The 20,722-nt window shown below is 41.7% G+C and overlaps 1 protein-coding gene and 1 long non-coding RNA gene across 12 annotated transcripts in view; one reads left to right on the plus strand and one right to left on the minus strand.

Moving 5' to 3' along the window:
* The window catches only part of LOC110140855 (uncharacterized), a 35,550-nt gene extending 18,222 nt beyond the window's left edge, over window positions 1-17,328 (plus strand). For 6 of the 7 annotated variants that reach the window (XR_011487220.1, XR_011487222.1, XR_011487223.1 and 3 more), the window contains 2 exons: window positions 6,060-6,250; window positions 13,709-17,328. This is a non-coding gene — a long non-coding RNA (uncharacterized lncRNA). Of the gene's footprint in view, window positions 1-3,687; window positions 3,781-6,059; window positions 6,251-13,708 lie in introns of all 7 variants that reach the window. The other variant, XR_011487221.1, reaches the window with a different exon arrangement.
* Window positions 6,570-20,722, minus strand: part of MYLK (myosin light chain kinase) — a 282,381-nt gene continuing 268,228 nt past the window's right edge. For 4 of the 5 annotated variants that reach the window (XM_070466095.1, XM_070466096.1, XM_070466094.1 and 1 more), the window contains 4 exons: window positions 18,548-18,671; window positions 12,678-12,807; window positions 11,100-11,231; window positions 6,570-8,595 (listed from right to left, as the gene is read on the minus strand). In XM_070466095.1, coding sequence (XP_070322196.1) covers window positions 8,345-8,595; window positions 11,100-11,231; window positions 12,678-12,807; window positions 18,548-18,671 — 637 coding nt within the window. In that variant the 3' untranslated portion in view covers window positions 6,570-8,344. The remainder of the gene's footprint in view (window positions 8,596-11,099; window positions 11,232-12,677; window positions 12,808-18,547; window positions 18,672-20,722) is intronic. The other variant, XM_020899487.2, reaches the window with a different exon arrangement.

Raw genomic sequence — 20,722 nt, forward strand, 5'->3', positions numbered from 1 at the left:
TCAATGTAAATAATAAGCTCTCTGAGTCTGAAAGCACAGTTTATTATTTATGGCAAAAGCAGCAGCCAGAGCAGTATCTTATGTTGGTTCCCTAGTCCCATCCACATAGGGCAACATAATGAAGACCAGATGTTACCTGCCTATGCAATGGGCTGCATAACAGGAGACAAGCCGTGAAATTAGGAAACTCTGATCTTTGGCTGCTGGTGACCTTGTCTTTATTCTAGAATGTAAGGCAGTCTTCTCCAAGAGGGGAAGGAGAGGTCTTTACTTTTCTGAACCATCTCTGGGGAGAGAAACATATCTAAGCTTACTATCCTGGAATGTCTCTGTATGGGAGGGGAAAAAAATCCTCTGTCCTCTACCCTCTTAGGTTCAGTGTCTGGCACCCTTTGAATTGAACTGACAAAAGAGTAACAGGAGAAAAAGGTTTGCTTCATATACATATGGGAGGCCTAACAGAAATGAAGTGAAAAATCCCTAAGAGGTGGTCAGACTCAGAGGGTTATATACCATTTTAACAAAGAACAATAAATTTGTGGAGAAGTGCCAAGAAAAAAGAAAAAGGAAAGTGGGTTTAGGTTTTTATGGGTAGTAAATTGTGAGAAGGTAAGCATGTGGGGAAAACTAATGGAAACTAAGGGTTGTTTTTAGTAAAGTTTGTTACGTAGCTGCCATCTCTGGGCTCTGATGAGTTTAGTCAACTTGTGTCTGATGGTTAAGAGTTATTTTGCTCTTCCTGATGTAAGAGACAGGAGGGGGACACATTCAGAAAGGGAAATTTATGCCCTGCATTTAGGCAAATTGGGGGAGGATAAAGAGCCTTTTCTGCATCTGCTGTTTTTCACTTGCCTTCAGCTCAAAATAGTCCTTTTGCCAATGTGGCATATTCAGGGGTGGCACATTCTGATCTCCTTCAGCTCCTTATACAAATATTCTTGAATTGATTGTAAATGCTTTTGATCAGAAGACCTGAATTATGCAGAAAAGTGAGATGTTCAAAGCAATATTCTACTGAAGGGTTTAAGGATGTTTATTGAACTATTCTCTTACCCTTTCTCCAAGTTTGAAAAACATTTAAGAAGCTTGGGAAATAATAATGCAGAGATACATTTGATGTGGAAACTGTTTAGAATATATTAAGTAGAAAAGTGGACTATACATACTGTGTACTAAGATCTCACTTTTATAATGGTTAGATGTATCTGTCTTTAAAGAAAAAATCTGCAAGGGAATATACCAATATATTATTAGTGTTTATCTTTGGTTGAGTAAAGGCATTAGGGTTTTTTAAAATGGTCTGTCCATTTGTATGTCTTTTGCTTTTTTCCCCAGTGAGTGGTTTTGTGAGTGACTTTTTAAAAAATTTTCAAAAATGAATCCCTTTATGTTTTCTTTACCATCTGAGCCACTGGGGAAGCTCTATGTCTTTCTGTCTTCTAATGAGGATAGTTATCAGTGACACGTTGGTTTTTTCTCTCCTTATCTTGGGTATACTTAAGTTGCTCTGCAGAGTGGGGAAGGAAAAGAGTGAAAGATAAAAACATCATGAGGGGAGTAAAGAAGAGAGAAACCTAGGAGAAGAGATAGACCTCGGAGGATTTTTCAAATGAAATGCTGACCAATGCGAACTCCCTTATTTACCTTCCTTACAAGATCAGTAAATTCTTTTATGTTTTTTGTGTCAGTTGAATCTTTGGTGGGAAACTCAAAAGGAAGAGGAGACAACAGTTTTATGGGTTACATTTTGGGTGCTGCCTGGGATTTTCAAACTAACGTGTACTGTCTAGCCATATTCAGGACTCAGCTTGCCTTTTGAGGCTTTCTCCCCTACAGATGGGCTTCCCTTGTGGCTCAGTGGTAAAGAATCTGCCTGTCAATGCAGGAGATGCTGGTTTGATCCTTGGGTTAGGAAGATCCCCTGGAGAAAGAAATGCAACCCTCTCTAGTATTCTTGACTGGGAAATCCCATGGACAGAGGAGACTGATGGGCTACAGTCCATGGGGTCGCAAAGAGTTGGACATGACTTAGCGAATAAAAAACAACAATAACCCTTATAGATGCTTGCAGAGTGGAACAAGTTGAAACAAAATTAATTACCAATTAGTCTATCCAAAAATTTTGTCAACAACTCATCTAATATATCACCTCTCTTACTCTTTGCCCTGTGGGTTTAATGCCTTTTGTGCCTTCACCTTCATTTTAGTGAGGTTTTGGGAGGCAGGAGACAAATGCAAATATCCAACCTGCCAAAAATGACCACTAGTCTCAATTTAGTTTCCATAGAAACAGCTTCTCTTCCCTTTAGCACTCCATTTTTATTGACTTACATAATAATTAAATTACATAATTACAGTTGTACAACTGGCATAAAGAAATTTAATCCAACTGACTCTTGGTAAATAATACTACTCATTTAGTGGGCATAAGTTAGTAGAACAGAAGGGTGTGGGCATCAGTTAATTTATTTTACAGAAGGAATGAAAGTTGTGGTTAAGTCAGGCAAGTTGAATTAAATGGAAGTTAGTTAACTGTGCTTCCACATTAAATAAATACATTCATTAACAGTACATTATTAAAAGTCTAAATGATTTTGTTTCTTGGACAACCAGTTTAACTTTAAATGAGTTTATCTGTCTTCAAAAATTCCTTGAGCAAGCGATTGCCTTTCTAGAGTCAGGCTATTTTCTGTACTATGACCATGGGTACTACTGATGTATTCAGACTGACTTCCTGGACTCTGGACCCTTGTCTGTCCTAAGTATCCCATCCTACTTCTGCATTGATCTCCTGGGTGGACTTTTTATCTGATTTGACCTCAGTGACCTTGGTTTACATCAGTGACTTGTTACCTTACATTCCTTTTGAGGTTCCCCTTCACAGGTACATAGTTCCTCAGTTTCTAACCTTTTGGGGCTTCTTCAGAGGAAAACTGACTTGTCTTCCAATAGGCTTTCTTCCCTGCAGGAAGTCAGGTTTTAACTTCTGTACTCTAAGTTACCCATTTGTCTGTTTGCTTTCCTTCTTCTAAAATTCTGATATTTTTCTTCTTTCTTCTCCTATGTTTGTCTTTGAGGGGTTTATAACTTTAAAAAATTATTCCTTTATTCTCAGTTTAATGGGGTTCTGAAGAGAACAGAGTTACTGCTTGTCTTCAGGAGTTCATGTTTGGTCTTCTGTCTACTATGGTAACTTCCTATTTTCTAAACCCTTTTATCTCTTAGTTCTCCAGGAAACAGGAGCATGTTGAGGTCTCATCTACACAGCCTCTTCTGGAAACTGCCTAGCAGGGCCCTATTTGTTCTGTGGTTAATATACAGTCAGAAATAAGCCAATGTAAATTAACTTTTGTAAATATAAATTTAAAATTAGCAAACATTTGGGGATTAAATGTTAAATGTGAGTTTAAAGTCAAGCCAATTGTGAGAAATTCCTCAGAAAATAAGACTCCAAAGGTCAGATGAACTTTTCTCCTTTGTGAAGAGGGTACTTAGAGACTAGAAGTTAAATTTTCCTGAGAACAGGGCAGTTGTAATATTTCTTAAACTCATAACAACTGTGTTTTGTACAATTGGATGGGTACTTTCAGTTTCAAAGATCCTCTTTTTGGAGGGGTAGAATTGAAATAATTTGTTCCATCTTTCATTAGTGTATAACTTTTCCACATATTTGTTTTGTTTCTACAGAAGTTTTATCAGTTCCTTGAGGGTAGAGGATATTTCTAATGCATCTTAGCATCTCCCGAGTGCTAAAAGAATAGAGCTTTCCATAAGTATCAGGTATTGTGCATGAGCTCTTTTAATTTCTATAACAATCTGTGAGGGAGGAAGTATTATTACTTTAAGTTTATAGATGAGGAAACTGAGGCACAGTCTCCAGAACTCCAGTGAGAAGTACATCTGTAACTGACTCCACTTGGCTGATTAACCTGTTTAGTTATATCATACCCTGGTATTCTGCATCATTTGCCTTCAGTGAACAGGTAAGGTGCCTTATGGAGATATAGATCTGGGATATTATGGAGCTTACAGAATAGGTTGTATAATGGCTTGCTAATAAATGTTTGTTGAATTTGACCAGAGTCTATCATTCATTGTAACATACCATCTGGAGCAAGATTATGGTGAAGTCCTATAGCTTAACCTGGCTCTTAAATGTTGGAAGCTACTGATGTCTGCCCCAAAGAAGCTAGCAATAAGAAATTGACTTAGGTTAATTTGTAACCTTCTTCTTCCTTAGTTATTTCCAGCTGGAAGAAATCTAGTCCCAGAGAATCAAATAATGTGATTTATCATGTAGTTCTGTGTGGTCACTACTGGGGCTGTGGTCTTTGGCATGAAGCCCTCCCTGCAGTGTACAAGAATTTGGAATACCAGAAGGCTTATGAGCTAAAATTTCAAACAACCAGCAGTTAGAAATTGACTGTTGTCTCCACATGCTGTAGGTCTCCTGAGTATTTCCAGTTCCAATAGGAAGGGAGTTATGATCAAAGCCATTAAGGTTGAAATGACTCTAGCTGTCAGGATGGCCCCTTCCCCTTCCTTTTGGTTCACTGTCAAGGAAATCTTGCCCCAGAGATGCTGTCTGTCTCTTTCTCTGCTATCTCAGTGATCCTTATTGGATCCCTATCCCAAGTAGCTCCAAGTTCCAAAAACACCAGAGATTTTTGGCCTAACTGGTTGCTTCATATCACAAGTAATTCAGTAATTGCTCATAAATTGCAGATCTATTTAGATTTTGTGGTGAGAAGCACAGAACTGGTGTTCTTAAATGTCTTAAAAAGTGAAAAAATGTGTGAATATAAATAATCAAACACAATCATGTAAATGTTGAAACTGTTATTTGATACAATTGATGAAACTATAGACCATTCTCTCCAGACTAATTTCATACCAACTTTTAAGTTTTACTCTCACAATAATTTGAAAAGTAATATGCATAGTTAAAGTAAAATTTGGGTTTTCTCTATTCTTCATAGTCCATGTAGAACAGTACTGCCTAGTGGAACTTTATAGTAAGTTCTGATCTGTGTCGTCCAATAATGTAGTCAGCCACTAATCTCATGTAATTATTGAGCACTTAAAATGTGGCTAGTGCAACTGAGGAACTGAATTTTAAATTTTATTTAGATTAAAAGTTTAAATAGCCACTGGTGAGTCATGGCTACCATATTGGTCAGAACAGATCTAGAATATGGTGATGACCTTATAAAAGGATAGTCTAGGCTATGTTGCAGCCACAAGGAACACTAAAATCTTGGCGATTTATAAGTACGAAGATTTATTTCTTGCTTGTGTTATGTACCTGTTTGGGGTTGGCTTGGGACCCAGGTGGATAAAGTAGCCACCATCTGACAATCATGGAGAGTCTTGCACCAGTACTTAAATTCTCTGGACCAGAGGGGATCACCGCTGACGAGGATTAGACACACAGCCCTACCTGGCCAGGGAGGCAGGAACGTGGTCCTGATCATATGCTGCGGGCAAATAACCTCAGTAATGACTGTCACAGATGTTAGCCTCCTTTTCAAAAAACAGAGTTCCCAAGGGGTAAAGGATATAGTGTTACCTGTGTTTTCTTGAAATGTGGAGAGTTTAGTTTCTTTAATATTCAATTATTCTTCACCTCCTTAATACTCTTTAGCACAGATGTATTAAAAGCAGGTAAAATGTGGGAAGTAAAACTCAAAACATTTTGATAAAAAGAGACTTTCTGTAAGTAAAGTTAGAGCTGACATAGAAATTCATTTAATATGAAGCTCTGCAATGTAAGGAATAATCAGTGTTCTTTTTTATTTTTAATATGTTTGGGATGAGAACAGGATGAAAAGAAATTGTTATTTTTCAGAACATAAGGTACATTTTTCACTAGCAAGGAATAAAAGGTCTTTTTCTTTAAAAATAAAGTTTTCTGAGTAGGAACACTTGTGGATTGTGGTTGTCTTAAAAAATATGAAACAATTTAACATTATCTGGACAATGGATTATTTCCAGACTATACTGTGGAATCATAGAATCATCTAGTCCAGCATTTAATAGTATATCTTGGTTCTTTCTAGAATATTTACAATATTGTTTGAATACTCAAGACATGGGGGGACTCCACCATCTGTTCTCTGATAACAGACTTACTATGAAACAGGAATGATGGTTTCCTGAGAACAAATGCTTCAATATCAAGACATGCAAAGATACCACTTGGCTGCCAATAACAAACTGCTCCAAAGTTACAAATGCAGACCAAGTGTTGGTAAGTAATATTAGTTATGATGATGACTTTGTGGCATACTAAAAATGTCAGATAGATTTTAGCACTATGAGGGTACTATAGATATTAGAATGTAATTGAACCAAAATTATGCTCAAGAGAAATTTTGAAGTAAATGTGCAAATTAGGCTACCTAGTATAAACTAGAACTGCCTAAGTCATTCTGTTCCTTAGTAAAAGATAACCACATAAATCATTTATACAGCAGAGAGTTTGTTATTAGTTTCTGAGATCTATTTCGATCATCTACAACTGGTGGTGTGGAAAGGAAAAGAAGGCTGCAGAGACTGAACAAACAGCATGCACTGTGGTATCCTTTATTTAAAAATTGTGAGCTAACTACAGTTGTAGTGTTCTCATTTACCATTCTGATGGCATAATAAACTGGGAGAACATTAACACAACTTCAAGAAGGCATCAAAAAACTTGTAAACAAAAATACACACCACACATGCGCACACGTATACAACATACACGCACACAAAGGTTATAGTCTAGATACAATGAAAAGTGATGAAGAAAAGCTTTGAATGCTCTAAACTTTAAAATGCTTTATTATAATAAACTGTGGCAATACTGTGGCTATTATGAAAAATATTGTAACTGCTTAAAAAGCAAAATACTGGCAATTTGAAACTAGCAGCAAGAAGCAGATAAAAATAGAATGGAAGATAACATAAGACTAAGTAACATCAAAATTCTAATGCTGATACTGTGTAGGATTGCACTGAAGTAATTTAAAATTGGTTCTTATAGAACTCTTTAAAAGGCCCTTGAAATATTAAATTGCTGCACTTTACAAATAGTGGATGAAAAGAAAAAAGTATTTGGAATGTTACACACAGAGGAAATGCATTAGGCATATCAGTTTATGGTCTTTGTTTATGACCTGCAAAAAGTTTTATGAAGAAAAATTTAAGTGCCAATGTAGTGAAAGAAGAAATTCCTAAAGATGCAAGTCTGAGTGCATGTATCAGGTTAAGAATATATTTCAAGGTTGGGGGCAAGGCATGATTGATACACATCCACAAAGAACTTTGTGGAACCCAGACGGTAGACAGAGCTGTTTGGAACATGTTTAAAAATGAAGGTATATTAATCTCAGACTATCCTGACTGAGATTTCAAAGTACATGGAGTTCTATAGCTCTTCAGTTGAAATCTGTTTCATAGTGGCCAATAAATAATTAAGACTAACTTTTCGGCAAACTGCTTTTTCATACATTCAAACACAAAAATCTTTACCACACATGCAGAGCTGATATTCTAAACAGCACAAAAAGGAATCCTGGTTTCAGGGGAAAAAAGCACATTAACAAGGATTTTTTTCCCCATAGGTTCTTATAAAAATGTCTGAAGCTGCTAGACATCTTCAGAGGGGATAAGTTTAGATTTCCTACTGATTTTGGAAGAAAGGAGATTTTATTTTTTAAGGAAGTCAGTCATCCATGAGCAGGAGACATGTCTTCAGAATCTAGGAAGTGTCCCTAATGCTTAAACTCATGGCAAGTCCAGATCCAGAAAAACTGGCAGGTCGAACAGGGGATGGAAATGAAAAGTTCAAATGTCTATGGTATACTTTGGAAATAATGTGCCTCATAAATTAAAATGGCTCAACTGCCTGCAGAATGAAGTGCCACAGGCCTGGAGAAGACGCAGTTCCCTGGAGGAGGAGCTGGGGAGTCCCTGTATCCAGGGACCCTCGGGCTGGCTGTGACCAGAGGGCCTTATTTTTCATGAGTGCTTTCAGTTGGGGAATTATGACTTTGCCCAGATAAAGCTCCCTTTTGGTTACTTTTTCTCTAAAATCAGTTAGTCAGAAAGTTACTGGTGATTTCCCCAAATGAAATCTAGCTGTACTAGTATCTTAAGGTACCAGCTAATTTAAAGTAATGCCCATCAATAACGCTACTAGGTGTCAACCACTGCTGCTGAAGAATCAACCCCCAAATAACCTAACTAATCTATCACACTGGGTGCTTTTACTATCTTGCGGGTTTTTTTTTTTTTTTTTTTTGAGCTTTAGAAAAATAGTCTTTGTAATATGACTTAGAAACTGCTTCTCTCTGGCTTTGTTTCACTCTTCCTCCTCCTCTTCTCCCCCTTCTCCTTCTCCTTCCTCCATGGTTTCCACAATGAGCTCTGCTGTGCAGGTGGCTTCTCCAAGACTGTTGACAGCCTTGCAGGTGTACTTGGCATCATCATCCCCACAAACATCACTAATGATTAAAGAGCAGTTCCCATCCTCGTCGTAGTCTATCTGGAAGTGGCGGGACTCCCGGATTGATTGGTCATCTTTGAACCAGACGACTTCAGGGTCCGGGTATCCTGCATCACAGGGAGGGAGCACAAGTTGCAGAAACTATTATTTAAGGTTTTCCCACACAAACTCTTTAGCTACCTCTAATGATTAAGGGGATAGAGGGGGGAAAATATGTTAGCTTTTAGCATCTATTTTGATATTTACACTTAAATATGGGCATATATTGTAAATACTAATGTCTGAAACTTCACATCAGGTATTGTGCAGGTATCCCACTTCTCATCCATATAGGGCTTGTGCCACCTTCCACCTTAATACAGATATAGATTATTCTCTGGAACACTGCCCCAACTCTAATCACATCCCTAGAACTAACTAACTTCTTGGATTAAAATAAATTTTTTTATCCTGTATACAAGTTGAACTTAAGGACTTCCCTGAAGGCACAGTGTGTAAGAATTTGCCTGCCAATGCAGGGGACACAGGTTCAATCCCTGGTTCGGGTAGATTTCACATGCCATGGAGTCGCTAAGCCTGTGCCCCACAGTTACTGAGCTTGCGTGCTGCAACTACGGAGGCCCAAGTACCTAGAGCCCGTGCTTCACAAGAAAAGAAACCACCAAAACGAGAAGCCTGAACGCCGTAACAGAGTAGGCCCCTCCTGCAGCAACTAGAGAAAGCCCTGCAAAAAAAGCAACAAAGACCCAGTGTAGCCATAAAAAAAAGTTGAACTTAAATTTTAAAAAATGAGAGTAAAAATGGGTGCAAGAGATCTTTTGAGGGCGTTGGGAATGTTTTAAAATTGGATTCTGATAAAGACTGCACAATTGTGTAAATTTCTAAAAATAATTGAATTGTATACTTAAAATGGGTGAAATTTATGGTATATAAATTATAATTCGAGGGTGATAACCTGTAAAACATAAATTGGAGGAACTGATAATACTTCTAAGAAAAAGAAAGCAGTATTTGTCTTAATCTGATCCAAAGTCACAATATGCCTGTAGATAAACTGACCACACTGATTATTAGTCTCATTTTATGTGTTAGTCATGTTGCTGCAAAGTTCAGCAATAAAAATGTTTTCTGCCTTCTAATTGACTTGTTTTTAAATTTTTGGAGACGTTGTTTTACAGGACAAAATTGTATCCCCAACTAGAATAAAAATTACACAGAACAACTTAAGAATTCTAACATTTTTTTCAAGTAGAATTTTGTTTTATTGAACAGCATCCATATGCTTTAATTTCCCCTCAGCACTTCAGTCAAAGTAATGCAAATACCAAGAAAGTAATCCCAAAGAGAAAAGTAAGCAAAAAGATAATTATTATATGATATTTTCTAAAAAATAAAGGAAAAAGAACTTAAGACCCAAAGACGGTGGTGATGGTGAGAGCTACAAGCCGTGGCCCCCAAGCTCTCAGCAGAGCCCCCTCTCTGAGCACTTCCGCACTAGCAAAGGCAGCACATCCACTCTTTGAAACAACTGGATGAAACACATGAAAGATGATGGTAGGCCAGGCATTTATAAGCCAGCTTAATAATATAGTGATGCAGGAGAAGAATTGTTTCTTCATTCCTACCTTTGGGTTATTTTACCTAAAAGGCATTATCTAGTCCGATTGCTGGAGACTCTTAGAATGTGGGAGGCACAGTTTGTTCTTTCTGCTGTCCAGTGCTCTGCTGCCTTGGGGCAGTTGGTCTGACTGAAAGTGGCAGAGAGCCCTGCAACTCTGTCACCTGACAGTCACAGACTTGAAGCAGAGAGGCCTGTCTTGTCATACCACTTATCTTTCTAGAATGTTGCAGTCTGTGGAAACTTACATGCTGTGTGTCACCAACACTGCTGACTCCTCAGGTGCTATGCTAAGATCCCTTAGGGCTCTTTGAGCTCCAACAGCTTACTGTGACCACATTACTTCTGGCTGGTAGAGAAGCACAGGGCAGACAGGCCAGAGGCCTGCATCCCAACTTCCCTCTGTCTGAAGTCATACCGCAGGCGCTCTCTGCGCTTAACCAGTCCCACAACTTTCCCCCATAACTCCATGACATATTTAAAAGATTTGAAAGGTTTCCCCTTTCTATCTGTGTCATCTCACAGAGTCCCCAGAGCCACTCAGGGCATTAGACAGTCTTACAGAGGAGGGCCTGGGCTTCAGAAAAGCTGAAACACTGCCCCAGGTCACACAGGCCGCCGATTAACAGCAGAGCTGTCTTCTCCCATACTGTGCTCTGCACCAGCCTTCCTGTGAGAGCCTTTTGTGGTCAATTCACATGCTTCCTAGAAGCTTGCAAAGCTTATTTCAATAAGCACGTTCCAGAGCCAAATAGGTCCATGATAAACCACTTTTAACTTGGGTCTAGTGGCTGATGTAAGTGGGTGAAATATCAGAGTGACTAAACAGCACTGTTCTTCAGTGGGTAGAGGGGGGCAGCGGGCCAACTCCTTCTGACCTGTTTTCCCTCACAGCCTGGTTGTTCCAGAACTGACATCTTGCCCGAGGGCACACAGTAGGGGCCCACCAGCCCACCACACCCCCTGTACAGGGAAGAACAGCTACAGACTTACCTTCAATCTTGCAGTCAAATCTAGCAGCACTTCCCTCCACAACTTCTAAATCACGAATGGTCTTAGAAAAGTAGGGTTTTACATGGGGCTTCTCCTCAGCAACAGCCTCCAGGAAAGCTTGGGAGACATCTTCTAGAAGATAGGGAAGAGGATGTGGTTATTTCTTTATTCCCTGTTCTCCCCTCTTCCCTGGTTTAAAACAACTGAATTTTTTTTTTCTAGTTGTTATGATTTAGCTAATAAGGTTAGAGGACTGAATCATAAGCACACCTTTCTCCTGGGGACAGGGTAGCCTGCTGCCAAATGGTTTTGGCAGAAGAGAGAATCTGTGACCAAACTGGGGAAATGTTTGGACTTCCCCCTCCCTTATTGCTGACACATTGGAAAAGGAAATAATCTTTAAAAAGGATTTTTGGCTGCATTTCATGCCATTTCAGGATTCAGTTGAGGGTATCTTGGAAGGACAGGAGTGCACCAGGCTACCAGCCCTCCCCCTACCCTCCTCCTGTGGTGGCAGCAGCAGGCCTTTCATCTGCTCCTTGGGACAGAAGAGCCAGATATTAGAGGCGTTGTCGACTTGCCTATTGCCTGCTATGGAGCAGTCTATTCAACAGGGATACTGCCTTCACAGTGTGTGACTCTGGACCAGGATTTGGGATTGGTCCAGGGGAAAGCCGTAACTTGGAGGGGTTCCTGACCCTCTCCTTCCCCTTCAGGCTATTTCTGGGTCATCTGGGGAGTGACAGGGGTGGAGAAGGAGGGACCAGGCCCATGTGCAGCAAAGTTGGTCCCCGGGTGCATCAGGGCAGCTCAGTAAGCAGTTTCATCAATTATCCCTCGTGCACAACGGGATCTAGACTCAGCTTCTCACCTCTGGATACCAAAGGCATCAGGCAGCAGGGAGGTGGTGTCTCAGGCTAAATGAGGCACCTCAAGATGACAGAGGCCGGACCCTACATGTATCAAAGCAGGAAAAGGCCGAGGCCTTCACTGAGGAGATGGATGGGGCAGCATCTCTAAGACAGTGGGCAAGCAACTAACCCTGTTGGACTTTAGGAGGGGCCCTGCCAATCACCATCTACCCAATTCAAACAACATGTTTCAGCATCATGAAACCTACCAAAAAATATGGTCTATCTGAGTTAACTTTTGTTAAAAGACAAGTACAAAGACACATTTAAAAAATTGAAGCATATTTTTTAAAAGCACACCACTATATGCAACTTATTTATGTCTGCCTGTCATACAAATATTGCTTTTGTAATAAGAAGGAAACTTTTCATGCAGTCTTTGTTAATTCTTATATAAGACCATCTAGTTCTATTAGACAATAACTTTCCTTCTGAAAATAGTTCAACCTCAGATGAAACCATTAAAGAGCAATTATTAGATTTAGTAATTATTGTCAGGGCAATGTAAAAGTAGTTTTGAATTTTTCCTTGTAGGTTGTATTAATGACAAATAAAATCAATCTCCCACCTTAAAGAAAAAAAAAACAACAACTCTAAATCCCCCTCCAACCCACAACCCTTCCTTTGTCACCATCTAGCTGAAGAAAATCTCTCTGGAGTCCCTTACCTTCAGATTCTAGTTTTTCTGCATTGAGCGGGCTGGTTGGTGACCCTGTTGAGGATTTCCTGCCACTGAGCCCTGAGATCATTGCCATAGAGGACAGTCTTCCGATGGCTCTCACAGCATTGCCCGTTTTCTGGAAAATAGACACTGGCGTTGGGCTCAGGCGGTGTCCCTGGTTCCAGCTGAGCAGCTCAGGGAGAAAAGCCCAGCCCAGGAGAAGCAGTTGTCCCCGAGATGAGGGCTTCCCGAGTGCTGAGCTCCGCCAGAGGAGTGAGCCCAACCTTGCTCTGCTCAGCACTATCAGCGTGTCAGAAGATGTTCGGAGAATGGAATGGGGCCTGGAACCGATGTGTGCGTTAATGTGACTAAACAAGGTCAACATGAGACAAAAACCCTTTTCATACTGTGCTTCAACTCCCATAAAAGGGATAGTTTATATAAAGCAACTGCGGGCTGAGACAGCTCCAAAGACTTATTGCGGACGGGGCCCAGTGGGGCTGTTTCTTATAAAACAATGCTAGTGATAGGATTTTAATTGGGCAAGAGAACAGTTACTACAGATCCCACAGGTCCTGTTGGAAAGACAAAAAAAAGCCTTCTATTGACCATAGGCAAGTAGCCTCTTCGGGCTTAACCTCTCTGGGCTTCAGTTTCCTTCTCTTTATAAGGAGGGGGTTGGACAAGATGATCTCCAAGGTCTCATCTAGGTCTCATCTAGTTCTGTTTATGATTCAGATACTTAGGAGATTTGGGGAAACACTCTGCTGGCCTCAGCACAAGTCTTCAGTGGAGTTCTGGAGGGGTGTTCCTCCCTGAGGTACACCCAGGCATAAAAAAGCAGCACCCAAAGAAATGAAAAGCATAGCACTTGGCTTTTCTGAGTCGAGGCGCCTTGGAAGAGGACAGAATTCCTACTGAAAAAGATGCCAGGACTTGAACATTTTCTTTGTATTGTGAAAATTCTACCAAGCACAGGATTTAGGTCAAGAAGTCCCTAACCATACTTAATTGTGTCTGTGTTTCTCACCTTTAAGATTCTACCCCTTTCCTAAGGTCAATGGAATGAAAGACTAGGATAAGAAACTAAAGCATAACCAGTGCTTTCCAGCCCTGCACCCGAAGCATCTTCTGAGGTATCCAGATGCTGTGCATCCAGGGAGCAGATGTCACCACAAACTGGCTACTGAGAGAGGAAGGAAATAGCCTGTGCAAAGGCAACAGCTGGCACTTACCTGCTGGACCTCAATCTGTGCTGGAAAAGCCATTTCCTCCTGAATTAACTTCACACACTAAAGCATTTCAGGCAGGCAAGTATACTTCAGTTAAAAAAATTATTTCAAAAGTAAAGAATTTCAGGGTACTAGGGAATCATACAGAAAATGTGTGTATGTGTGGTTTAAGCAGAGACCTACTCCTGTATCCACAGTCACTTTCCTGTATGTCACATCCATCTTGGCCATAGAGTCCTTTCATGCACTCTGGACAGGCATTCCATCTCGCTCTGTCCTCTGGTCATCCACTCTCTCACATACACACTGTGCAGTGTGGTTATGCCCCTGGCCCTCTGGCCCACAGTGAAGCTAGATCACTCTAAAAGGAATCCAGGAGGCCCCAGGTGGAGGTGATGAAGAAGAAGGTGAGGGATGATGACCCACTGTGTGCAGAAGCACTGTGGCCTTGCAGAGAATGCCCTGGCAGACAGACCACCTGGCAACTTGCACACTATTCTGGGAGAAGCTGTTACTGGTGACATCATTATCTGTTCTGCTAGCTGGAGTGTGGGGAGACCCAGCTCTTCCCAGGGGAGCTTACCCTGACCTCAGGAATGGCTCAGAGGTGGTGTCAGCCACCAGCAGCCCTCTGTACTGAGTCCACATCAGACTAGACTACTTCCTAACCAGCCCTTCTCAACTCTCCATTGTCTTCATCCAACACAGACTAGCTTGCCCTAGGCTGGAGTCTCTAAACTCAGATGGTTCATTCCTAACAAGGGACAGGTTAGTTCTCTAATCACTGATTATGCTGTGACCTTGTACAAGTCAGTTCCCCTCTCTGGGCCTTAGAGTTGGACCAGAAGATTCGAATCTCCCTGCAGCTCTAGTCTTCTACAGACTGGGGGCAGGACTGTCTTCATTTGTATGGTGTAGAAAAGTGAAGTCTTTTAACAAAAGACTTTTAACAAAAGTCTCATTAACAAAATGACTCATAGGAAGCTATGAGAACAAGGCAAATCAAACTGTTACATTTCAGAGGAGGCAGCAAATAACAAATAGACCACACATTGGGGGAAATTTTCCATCAGATGGAGCGATAGACCATATAATTCCTAAAACAGGGAGAAATGTAAGCACTCGATAAGCAAAATCTTAAAAATAACCTATACATCAGAAGTCAATCTTTGGAAGCTGATTCATGGAGAAAAAAGTTGGCGGGGAAGTTATTTATCAGAACTGGAAAAGAACAATATATGTTCTAGCTTTCCAGTTCTATGCCTTTAAGCTGAAAATTGGTTGCTGCTTTGCTAACCAAGATTTTTGGAATGTTTAAAACATCACCAAAGGAAGTTTCAATTCTTGAAAATTTCCATCCTTGTCTTGAGGAAGCCTTTTTTCTTATTGGAGAGCAATTGCCTACACTGGGTTTCTGTGTTCTAGGCGGGCAGAGTCTGTGTTCCTAACACAGCACAGAGTCCCTCCCCTGGGAAAGGCAGCAAGGATGACTAACCAGCCTGGTTTCCCAGGACTGAGGGATTGCCCACAATGAGAGTTTTTCAGGGATAAAGCTGAGACAGGCCCTGGAAAATCCAGGCAAGGTGATCCCCCTAAAGCCAGGCAGCTATCATGGGCCCTACCTATACACCAACAGCCCCAAGACTACAATTTCCCCTGAGAATGCATATTATCTAAATGTAATGGCCAGGAGTGCTGTATTCCCTGGTGGCTCAGTGGCCAAGAATCCTCCTGCAATGCAGGAGACACAGGTTCAATTCTTGGGTTGGGAAGATCTCCTAGAGAAGGAAATGGCAACCCACTCCAGTATTCTTGTGTGGAAAATCTCATGGACAGAGAAGCCTGGCAGGCTACAGTTCATGGGGTTGCAAAGAGTCAAACAGGACTTAGTGATTAAACAACAACAAGAAGAGCCAAGAGTACTCCATGCAATATTGAGTCCAAAGCCCTCTTCCCCAAGGCCCTTTGGTCCATAGTACTGAAGTTTTTGTGGTTCTCAGAGAACAAAGACAGCTGCCCACAAGCCTCCAATTCATAGTCCTTTGCTTTCATTTTGCAATGCAGAAGCCCTGTTGTCCTGCTCAACTTGCCCACCCTCAATGCTACTGCTCATCACCGTGTCTTGTCAACATTCTTTTGATATAAATTTAAAAAAAAACCAACCCTATTCTCTTTCAGAATAACTTCATTCTAAGATCAGTAATATGATTAGTCATCTATCTATTGCCTTGCTTGTTAGGATTTGTTCCCATGTTACTACCTTCCCCTTTTATGAAAACCACACCTGAATGATAACTAGGAACCATTTCTCATGCAGCTGTAGAGTCTGGGCCACCTGCTCCTCTCCCTCCATCACAGTGCACCCCTTTCTATTCCCCTCCACTGTACTCTGCCTCACCACACTGTGCCTCAGTTGCTCCAAGAGGGAACCCCTACTCCAGGGGTGCCAAGGTGTTGGTATCCAGAGCTGAAAATGTGGAAAACATTTTCCTAAGGAAGAAATATAACACAAGATGGTCAGAGGCAGCTGAACTATTACCAGCTTCAGGGACATTATGTGTTGAATGGAATTTGGTAGACTACTTTTCTGTGTAATTTTATGAAACCTAACCACTGTTTCTGTGGAAAAGCTATTTACAAATGCTGCTACCTATATTAAAATAGGAAGTTAATGCTCCTTCTCTGAATTCTTCATTTTCTTTCTCATTTTCAAAAAACCTTATGGCTAATAACACTATAAACAGCAAGAAAAAATGTAAGTGATTAAAATATCGCCACAAATTATGGTTTCCTGACCCATCTGACTGAAAAATTCCATTTATTTCCTTTGGAATCTCCATATCTCTTCTCTGCGCTTATCCCTTGGGTTTAGGTTCTTTCTGGCTTTGGTTCACCAGCAGATGTGTGGATGCTCCCAGAAGCTTGACGTGATAAGGCTGTCCTTTAACCCAGAGCCTCATCCAAGCAAAACCCAGTGAGATTTCCTGCTCTGAGAACAGCCCCACCCCCACACCAGTCACCCTATGCACGTCAGAAATACTGCTATTTCTTTGAGATCTACTGGCCACAGGATCATTCATAAAGCCAACCCTTGATTTTGTGGCCTCTCCCCCCATTTTTTAAAAAGAACATTTGCTACTGATTTCACTGGATCCTACTGGCACCAGAAGGTGAGGTAAGCAGCACGGCACTCCCACTCACCAGGTACTTGAGGAAAGTGAGGAGATCACTCAACTTCAGGAGGGGATAACCAAGAACTGACTCCCACTGCAGGGGGTCTGCTGAGATGTGCAGGGGGTGGAGTCTCTCAGACCTGCACTCCCGAAGCCCCTCGCTCTCCTGCTTCTCTCAACCTTTATGGTTTAGTCACTCTGTGTGGCAAATCACCAGTGTCCTAGTTGCCCCTAGAACAGTGATTTCTTTTTCTCTGCCACAGAGGCAAGGTCTAAAGCCCTGGTCCCCTGAATGCCCAGCTAAAAGACTTCTCCTGTCAGGCCGGCATGACCAGGATGAGGTCCGGCTCATAGCTCTGAGCTTTTTCCTCCGACTGCTGTTATCCCCTCCTCTCTGTGTTTTACCCATGTTCCATGGCCAACTTTAAACTCCTGCCCTTGGCAGCCTTTCCTGACAACCACATCCAACTCTGGTGTGATTGGCTCCATCCTCTGTCCACACTCACATATATGGGTATGGAGAACTATAGTGATCGTTTATAATTCTTGCTGTGTGTTATGTCCTTTTATGTCTATTTGCTTTTCAGGTCTCTTTCACTATATACTCACTGAGTATAGAAACCATGTACCCTCCAGCAGCCCAGGAATTTTATACTACTAGAAGTGATAATAAAAATAAAATAGAGGATGATAAGTTCTCTATGGATTCGGATGATAATTTTCCATCTAACAATCAGAGGCAATTTGTGTCATTAAATTGTGTGTCATTAAGACTGTGTAACTGGAGCTAGTCTCTGGGTTTGAATGCTGACTTTCCCATGCTTACTAGCTGTGATCCTGGGTGACTTTCCTAACTTTTTTCTGCCTTGTTTGTCTGAGAATTGGGGATAACAGTAGTACCTACCTCCCAGGATTAAAAGATAATTTGCATAGAAAGTGCTTTGAATGTTCCCTGACACATAGCCAGCTCTCCATACATATTAGCTACTGATCTCATTTGTGAACACTTACTATGTGCCAGGCAATGTACTAGAGGTTAGATGAAGATCATCTCAAATAATCCTCAACGATGCTGTGATTTGGTGCCACTATTATCCCCACGTTATAGATGAGTAAATGAAGGCACAGCAAGGTTAAGTAACTTGGTTAAGGATTTGCAGCTAGTAACGCACAACCCCCCATGTCTCTCATTGTAGATCACATGCCCACCTCCTTCATGGTAAAGAAATGTTAAAACCATCACACTGCCTATAACAAGATCACATTCTCCAGGGTTGCCAAGTAGTCCTGCAAGTGACATTGCTCATCCCTACCCACAGAGACATGAAATGTCAGTCTTGGTCCCAGGCTATTTCAGAAATAAATGTAAACATTTTTATGGAGTGAGGTCAGGGCAAGTTGGGAATGAGGGTGGCTGAATAAAGCAATTATGAGGGGCAAGAGACCAGTCCAAAGTGACCCCTGCCATTACCTGCCATTTCCTTCTTGCCATGTACTTCTTCATCCGATCCTTGGAGAGTTTCTTGGCCTCCATGTTCTTGGTGTCTTTCATTAGCCATGGATGCTGAAGGCACTGGGTGCAGTTCAAACGGTTTCTGATAGAGGCAGAGATCAGAGGATTTCTGAGCAGAAGGGGACCTCAGAGGCTGCTGATCAGACCAGAAACAGGAGGTCACCTGTCCCTAGATACACCGGGCAGAGCCCATGGCTGTCTGCTCCCAATCCATCCACTGTGATGAGAATCTTGGTGATCCTAGCCTTTCTCCTCTCTTGGTCTGGGTTACACTGACTAGACCCAGGACAGATTAGTGTTAAGAAGGCCTAAACACTGATGGGCAGCTGGAATCTCATGACCTGCCCTTGGGGTCTAGAGAGGCTAAGTGCTGGAGGACAGACATGTCTTGGAATGACTGGTATCATATTCCAGGGTGGGTCACATGAGGGCTGAGAGCTGTGACTGCCGGATCCTTCTATCTGTTTGTCTGATGGAGGGAAGAGTGAAACCTTAAGTCCAAATCTTAGAAAATCAGTGAACTCTCATGTCTTATGGTGGAGTATCAGATTTTTTCCTATTAAAACTCAAAAGAGGTATGTCTTATGTTCAACCTATGAATTATGACAACCTTAGACCTGCACTGAAATTCATTTAATTTTCTGAAAGCTCTGGGAATCTAGACATATTTCAGGGCCATCACCTTAATTATAGAAGGACTAGTAAAGTCCAAAGCACCAAGTGCTAACATACGTAGAAAATGAGTAAAAGTAAATTTGCTAAATATAGAAAAATGTAGTGATCTTTATAAGTGGATATGGATTATTTTAATTTCCTTATATTCAAAATTTGTACAATTTATATACATTTATAATAGAAAACATTTTAAAAAGTGCTGATAGATGGAGATTTCTGGTTGAAGACATACTGAGTTTGAGTTTATGGGAATCTAGTTTCTTGATCTATATGAAATCAATTCTTGGGTGAGTCCATTTTACAAGCACAGAGGAGCCAGCACATTACTTGAATAAACTCAAGGTCAGATGAGAAGATAGGTGATATAAATAGTACCTCATTTACCAAACTGTGGGTGAATGAAGCCTGGTTGATAGAAGCTATCCTTGGACCAGAGTCTTTAGGAGGGAGGCTTCTATCTCCCTGGGGCACCTTGGAAGCAGGGATCCCTCACACCAGAAGGAAATCCAGGCCCCCCACAACATCTGATTTTCCCTGGGTCAGGCCTACTTCTGATATAAAGACTGGGACAGCAAAATGCTAAGAGGACATCACTGTCAAAGAGTGTGGACTGTCTGCTCTGGTGAGGAGTTTGGTCCAGAACCGGCTACAAAGGACAAAGAGGTGGGTGCGTAACTAGAAAACCAGACAGAACCACTTAAGAGACCCCCTAACCTCACTCCTTTAGCAACTGCACTCTCCTGTCCCAAATAGGATTTCTCCCAGAGTAGGCAAGATGAGGGACAGCCTCGGAGGGGCAGGGTGGCAGGGGGGTAGAATTGCGAGGGCGAATTTCACCATCTTTTGGGGAAATGCCTAGAGCTGCTCCTATGGCCAAGTGGGACACCCCGTGTTTAAGCCAGGCCTTGCATAATCTGGCCACCTGTTCACAGAGCGGGTGAGGAGTCCACTAGCCAGTTGTCCCCACCTAACACTCCCACTGCTTCCTTCCCTGGAGCAGGACAGTTCTCTCGGCACATGCACAGCCCTGCTTACCTTCCTGCTGTGATGGAGCCACTTCCCTGCTCCACTGAATCCTGTCTAGCCACATGCGAGACCCCTCCTCTGCTCTAGCCTCCTCTACTGTTCCAATGCTGCTCTCACTGAAATAGTGACGAGCACTTTGGGCATCTGACCTTTCCTCACAGCCTTAGGCTGTCTACATGCCTGAATACTCCAGCCTCCTGATGTCTGCAGATGTTTTATACAGTCATCCACTGACCACCGTGGCAGGTCTGTGCAGCCCTGCAAGGTGGGGCTGGGGAACCTCACAGGCTGCACTGTTAGTGGGACTGAGACGGAGCTGGGATACATTCTCGTTGACCAGTGGTGGAAGGCACCTGGTGGAAGGCAGGCAGTTCCTACATATTATAGCTACTAAATAAGCATCGAGCCAGAACAGCTGGGAGTATGATCAGG

This window comes from Odocoileus virginianus, chromosome 4 (assembly GCF_023699985.2).
Source record: "Odocoileus virginianus isolate 20LAN1187 ecotype Illinois chromosome 4, Ovbor_1.2, whole genome shotgun sequence".
Taxonomy (NCBI): Eukaryota; Metazoa; Chordata; class Mammalia; order Artiodactyla; family Cervidae; genus Odocoileus; species Odocoileus virginianus.